The sequence below is a fragment of the Populus euphratica genome, unplaced genomic scaffold, assembly GCF_000495115.2.
Source record: "Populus euphratica unplaced genomic scaffold, PopEup_1.0 scaffold3385.1, whole genome shotgun sequence".
NCBI lineage: Eukaryota > Viridiplantae > Streptophyta > Magnoliopsida > Malpighiales > Salicaceae > Populus > Populus euphratica.
The window spans coordinates 5,947-12,828 of NW_011503145.1; the positions used below are offsets into that span (position 1 = coordinate 5,947).

The following is a 6,882-nucleotide window of genomic DNA, read 5'->3' on the forward strand; positions in this document are numbered from 1 at the left end:
AAAAAATCAGATCACCAGCGATAATTTTAGAAAAAAATAACACAAAAAAAGAAGAAAAAACCATGTTGGAAATAATGTATTAATTCATTGTGTTTTGTGATATAAGCTACAGTGCTTCCCCACATGATTTTGTCTTATTTGTAATAACTTGTAATTGTAATTCTCAATCAACTCAATATTAAAAAAAATAAAATTAAAAAAGATAATTTTTTTGAAAAATCATAAGAAAAAAACCATGTAGAGAAACACTAGAGCAATCCACAATATTTTATGAGAAAAAAATATAATTGTAATTCTCAATTAACTCACTATTTAAAAAATAAAATCGACAAAGATAATTTAAAAAAAAAGTTATAAAAAAACATAAAAATCATATAGAAAAACACTGTAGCAATCCAAAATATTTAAAGAAAAAACTTCAAAGCTAAATTCTTAACCATTTCAATATTAAAAAAATAAATTCAACAAAAATAATTTTAAAAAAACATTTAAAAAAATATTATAGCAAATTTAAAACTACGTGGAGAAATATTATAGTAATCGATAATGTTTTAAAGAAAAAAAATAAAACTAAATTTACAATTAATATAAAAATAAAAAATAGGAAAGATAATTTTGTGGAAGAAAAAAACATGTGAGGAATTAAAAAAACATAAAAAAAAAACATGTGGTTTTAAAGTATTGTTAGTGCTACGTTGACCTTTTAAGCCTTTTCTCTGTTCTCCCTGTTTTCTGTTTTAAGTCGATGTCCTTGTTGGCCTTGCTTACGTCCAGTTGATCATTCCTGAATTCAATGAGTCCTAAAAGCACCACGGCGCCATTTGAAGACGAGGACAAAAAAATGAACACACGAAAATCAAAAAGTGATGACCAATGGGTCCCTGAGTGACGTATTGCACGAAAGTCTATAGCCATGACGGGATACCTTCACGGTGCACGTAGATATCGCGCGTTTTCGCACAATTTCACTAAAATGCCATGCTTTCACTTATCAGCTTGTATATCTAAACATCATCTCTCGAACTCAATTGACAATTATGAACGAACTTCGTTAAAATCGAGCTTTATGAGTATTTTCTCTCTTGTCTTTTTTTCCATTGTTATCCTATTTTGGAGTTGGTCTTCTCTAGTTCTGTTTGCTTTCGTTTTGTACAGGTAGCAGCTAATGGATCCACTCGATATTGTGTATTTAAGAGAGCCGTTAGATACGATGCATCAACCTAATAGAAGTAAGTTGATCCAAGCACTACATCGATCGAGTAATTAGAGAAAAAGAAAGCATGATCTGTAATAATACTCCCTCTTCCCTGTTCTTTAATTATTTTACAGTAACCAGTTAGCCAACCTAGTTTGCGTCCGACTACATAATCATATTGTTTCTGGAAAGGATTAATAAATCAGCTTTAGTAATTGGATCTAGTCAGATCTGGCCATATTAGAGGGCTTTTCCCCCTTGAATTATTGGTGCATGTTATGATTGAGGAGAAAAACTAGCCATCAAGATTCCGAATTCCTATAGGTTCATTTTTTATTTTATTTTTTTGTCAGATGAATGTGATGTTTTAACTTCAATCTTCTTAGTTGCTGTTGTGGATGAAATACGGCAACTTCTTTGTTAGCAAGAAAGATTGTGGAATATATGTGGGTGGTGTATGCTTGAGGACATGTATTGTATTAATGGCACCATTTTGTTTCACCAACAAACCCTAAATATGTCTTTCGGAATACGATGTGGCCATAACAGAGCAGGTTTTCTAATTGCCCATGTTTATTTTTCCCTTAATTTGTTACTTATTAAAGAAAAAGGTCTTTGTGAAGGGTTTTGATCTTCTAAATTTATTTTAAATGCAGGTGGAGCCACGACATCTGCACTAAATGAAACCGCCAACAGCGCCTATGGAGCGAACCATGTGCCAATCGAGCAGTACCCGTCACCTTTACTTGGAGAGTCTCCTAACACAGCTCATGCTAATCTGAAAAGAAAAGCTCCTGAAATTGCTTTGGATCGTCAAAAGAAAAGGGAGATTGACAGGGCATATCGGCTGCGATGCAGGGTAATTAACTCATTGCTTACTTGCCATATATTTATCCTTCGTGTCTTATTATATTTTTATTTAAATCACATCCTTAAACTCTCATGCTTTGAGAGATCATGCAGGAAAAGAAAATAAAAACTGAGCAGGACTTGGTTTTGCTCACCGAAGAAAATAATAAATTAAAGAGCGAGAATGAACAGTTGAAAAGGGAAGGAGTTAAGCAGCCGGAGATGGTGCAAACCCAGAAAGAAGAAATGAAAGCAGTAAAGAATGACCTTTCCCATTTGAAGGACCAGCTTCGGATACAAAATGCTGTCGTGGAAGTGCTCTCAAGCCAAGTGGTACGTGTTTCTTCATACGTCCTTCTGCGTTCTACTTTGCCAGCCACTGCATCATATATGAAAAAAATACTTAGGTCGAATTATCTGACATATGTGGTCTTAACGTACGGTTGGGCCTCTGTCTGCTCGCTCTTCTTTCAATCTACTCCAAGAGTTTTGAAAGGGATCCAGTTTCTCTTCTGAGGGATTAATGGTGCCAATATTTCACTTGAACTGAGAAAAAAACACCTTTTTCCTACTTTGGATGACATGAATGGAAGAATTGATAAGTGATTAGAACTTTAGAAGAAACATTTACACAATTGAAACTTTATGAAAAAGAAATTATATTGAAATTAATTAACCCTTTTCTTTTTTATCCATTGCATGGAATCATTATAATTATAGCCGTTTTTCTCTTCTCACCACAACAAAATTAGCAAATATTGTGTGCCTCAGGTTTGGTGAAGCCGCATTCAGATTGAAAAAGATTAAATCATAAAAGAAGTAATACATCAATGATCAATGTGGATGGAAATCATGAGTGATAGACAGGGAGATTTAATTTTGATGTGCAAATTGAGAACCTCACATTAATTAAAGATATATAGTATAATGCAATTATGCACATAGTTTGGTTATTAGTAAATGTGATATAAATTATATTTGGAGTGTCATTTGATAATTTAACATCAGGATGGAAATCATGAGTGATATATAGGAAGATTTAATTTTGATGTGTAAATTGAGAACCTCACATTAATTAAAGATATATAGTATAATGCAATTATGCACATAGTTTGGTTATTAGTAAATGTGATATAAATTATATTTGGAGTGTCATTTGATAATTTAACATCAGGATGGAAATCATGAGTGATATATAGGAAGATTTAATTTTGATGTGTAAATTGAGAACCTCACATTAATTAAAGATATATAGTATAATGCAATTATGCACATAGTTTGGTTATTAGTAAATGTGATATAAATTATATTTGGAGTGTCATTTGATAATTTAACATCAGGATGGAAATCATGAGTGATATATAGGAAGATTTAATTTTGATGTGTAAATTGAGAACCTCACATTAATTAAAGATATATAGTATAATGCAATTATGCACATAGTTTGGTTATTAGTAAATGTGATATAAATTATATTTGGAGTGTCATTTGATAATTTAACATTTTAAATTGAATTTTTTTATACGACTCAAAATTAATTAAAAATTAAGGGTTATCTACGTATACGTCCAATGGATTTCAATGGGTGTTATTAGCAAAATAAAAATAAATAGATAAAATGATGTAGAATTACAAATATCGTTCGATAAAACTTAGCGTTTTCGTTTGCTACGTAGTTATATCTCAAGCATAACCTAGCTTGAAATTAGTAAATTTGTAATCAGCTTAAGGGTTTCTTAATTAGTGTCATTCTTTATTAAAATCTTATTGTTCTTATCATTCTTTAAAAAATAAACTTGGTAAATTAGTTGTTATCATGAAATAATTTATTTATTATAAGTTGCCTAACTTAAGATTTGTGCATATATATAACCTTATCATTTCTTTCTTGTGATTGCAGGCTAGTAGGAAAAATAATATGGATCTTCAGTGCGAAAATAAACGGCTAAGATTTCAAAAAAGTCTATTGATCAAGAAGATTGATGACAATGACTATTTAAACGACGTCATTCAACTTCAAGAAAACTACACAAAATTAGAACAAGAGAAGAAAGCTCTCCAAGTGATTATCGATGCCTTACGCGAACAGATTAAACAAGAATAATGACCTCATACCAAAACAAGCATTCTAAGGTAACATTTCTACCTTAATTATACATATAATTAACTGCTTTTTTTTATACATTCTCATCCTTAAATTATCAAATACAATTTAATCTGTATCTTGTTGTTATTTCTTGAGTTTTACTTTGTTAAGTTTTTTATTCAAGAAGTGAATCAATATGCTTTGGTCTATCAAGCGCAAACAATACACTCATATGAAATATTACAGATACTTTGACTTGATAATAATAATAATAAAAAAAAATATTATGATGTGTAAGGTAGGAGTTAATTTTTTTATATATTATAAAAGATTATTTCGAAAGTATAGGAAAATTAGCACTAAAAAGATTATTATTATAGCGAATTGTAAAATATAAAATGTATAAAAGTATATAAAAAATGATTGTATTATTTATATATTTTTAAATTTTAAATAGATTTGAATGTTTAAAAATTAAATCATCTTGAAAACTATTATGATGATTTTGAAAATATCGATCGACCATAATTTTATTTTTTCTGCTTTACATGTAATTAGTGCTACTCATATTTCATTTGATTTTTTTATTTATGAAAAAATAATTTATTTTTCAATCTAAAAATAATGATGTCATGCCTTGTCATAATTGTTTTGTGAAACAATTATTGCTTGTTTTTACTTCAATTCATATGTTTCTTTTTTATGGTGTTGGAAAGTAGATAGAATAAGTTTTTTTCTAGATCTAGATTTTGGTAAAAAAAAAATGCATATATTAATTTAATAAAGTTTTGGGATTAATAAAGAATTCTTCATCAAACACTTAAACTAAAAACTTCTTACTTTTATACCTAATTATTAACCTAATATTTCATACCATTAAACACCTTTAATTCGTCTTAAAATATCATAGAATCTACCATATCAATCAATCAATTTAATCATAAAAAATACTCAACAAAACCTATACAAAATTAACTACAAAGATAAACCACTCTCACATCCTTAATAACAATCATCTTTCCTCTCAATCAATTATTTATCATCTTCAAATGCTTTATAATCCATTAATCAAACTTAACAATATATACATCAAATGTTTATCAATCTTAATAAACTCAAAAAGATATTAACAATAACAAGAGTCATGTATATTAAATTATGATTTTACCTTAAAACCCCAATTCTTTCATCATCCATGATCCATCTTTTCTCTTTTTATTCTTTTCCTTCTCCCTCTTTTTCTTCTTTTGGTTCATCTCTCTCATCTTTTCATGTTCATTGTTTTTGTTTATTTTTTTCTTGACAATATATATTTATCAAATTCTGTGAGATGTCTAATTTGTCTCTCAATTAGAAATAACCATAATTATTCATATAAAGGCAACATAGTTTTTTCAACCTAAAATTTCCCATGGAGAAGCCAATATTATTAGTTATGAAAAAAATACAAATCCTGCAACAATGGATGAGGAGGAACACGATCTACTCTATCCTTACTCTCAACTTATTTGTCTCATATTTTTCTCTCTTGTACATGTTCGCGCAATTGCAGCCACTATCATTGCCCCCCCTCTCTCTAAATTTGCACTCTTTTCTTCTCTAAATTTGTTCTCCTTTCTTGGTTCTATTTATGGGCTTTAATAGCCACCAACTCCATCTTTTTGTCAACAATTCTGAACACCTAACTTGTGCTAAACTTTCTGCCAAACTTGCAGCCCTTGTTAACAATGGATGATGCATATCTCTTGCAGCTACTTATTACTTTGTCAAGGGACAGTGCTGCCATTCAAGCTTGGCTGGTGCACGTGGGTTGCCATTTCACATGAATGGCAGCTACCCATCAAATTCCGTGGGGTGTTTTGTAACAGGTTTTGTAATAGAGATTGTTATGGAATTTAGGGATTAGATGCTTGCATCTTGAAGTTGATTCTTTTATGTTTAGACTTTGGTAGCTGATCGAGGAGAGAGAAGGCCCTATTAAAGTTAAATGTAAAAAATAAAGTGTAGTTTAACTGGATAGTTTTGTATGAACATAAAAGAAGTATCTTTTCTTAATTCATTAAGATCTTAAACATGTGTGTGCATATCATATCTTAAATAAAATCTTTAATATATTTATTGGTATTATTAAACACTTAGAATATAAAAACACATGTAAAACACATTAGTGTTAATAATTATATTATTGAATCTTAAAATTTTATTATATATCACTTGATGAAAAAAATTGAATATATTCAACCTCTAATAATATCAGCATCACCTTCATTAATTGCTCTATTAATAAGGTCAACGAAATCAGAAAAACAAACTGAAAAATCTCTCTATAAAAAACTTAAACCTAGATTCTAAAACGATTGAAGAAAAATAAAGGTAAAAATGTTGAAAAAACAAAGAAGAATGAGGCAAAAATAATTATGTCTTGGTATGCATAACATCTTCCATTCAATATTTTTTTATACTGATTTTTTTAACCAAAATTGATACATAATTACTAGAGTTAATTCTTGTTGCTTTAATTGTCAATCATAAAAAAAATTAATATATGATAGTTTGAAAAAACACTATAAAATTATATATTTTGAAAAAAACATACAACATTTATTTGAGAACAAGAGGGTTGGATATTTATCTATCTCATAAAAAATCATCCTAAACTTTGAGTCAAAATGAACTTATATAGCTCTTAAATTTATTTATTTTTATTTGAGTACTTTAAATTATTATTATTTTTTTAAAATAGACTTTTTCG

General features: G+C 28.9%; 1 protein-coding gene across 5 annotated transcripts; it reads left to right on the plus strand.

Annotated features, from left to right (window-relative positions):
• The first annotated feature begins 610 nt into the window (after window positions 1–610).
• Window positions 611–6,205, plus strand: LOC105119665 (calcium-binding and coiled-coil domain-containing protein 2-like). Of its 5 annotated transcripts, none has more exons than XM_011017827.1 (6): window positions 611–1,229; window positions 1,549–1,749; window positions 1,852–2,054; window positions 2,159–2,377; window positions 3,945–4,177; window positions 5,838–6,205. In XM_011017827.1, exons 2-5 carry the CDS (start codon window positions 1,653–1,655, stop codon window positions 4,146–4,148), a joined length of 723 nt encoding a protein of 240 aa, XP_011016129.1. In that variant the 5' UTR covers window positions 611–1,229; window positions 1,549–1,652; the 3' UTR covers window positions 4,149–4,177; window positions 5,838–6,205. The 5 variants fall into 5 exon arrangements, with proteins under 5 accessions (XP_011016129.1, XP_011016130.1, XP_011016131.1 ...); XM_011017828.1 differs by having other exon boundaries at window positions 5,846–6,205; XM_011017829.1 differs by having other exon boundaries at window positions 5,882–6,205.
• The last annotated feature ends 677 nt before the right edge of the window (window positions 6,206–6,882 follow it).

Coding starts and splice junctions, on each gene's coding strand:
- LOC105119665 (XM_011017827.1), top strand. CDS start 1,653: ATGCTTGAGGACATGTATTGTATTAATGGCACCATTTTGTTTCACCAA. Junction 1,750..1,851: donor ATGTGGCCATAACAGAGCAG/GTTTTCTAATTG, acceptor TTTTAAATGCAG/GTGGAGCCACGACATCTGCA. Junction 2,378..3,944: donor AAGTGCTCTCAAGCCAAGTG/GTACGTGTTTCT, acceptor TTGTGATTGCAG/GCTAGTAGGAAAAATAATAT.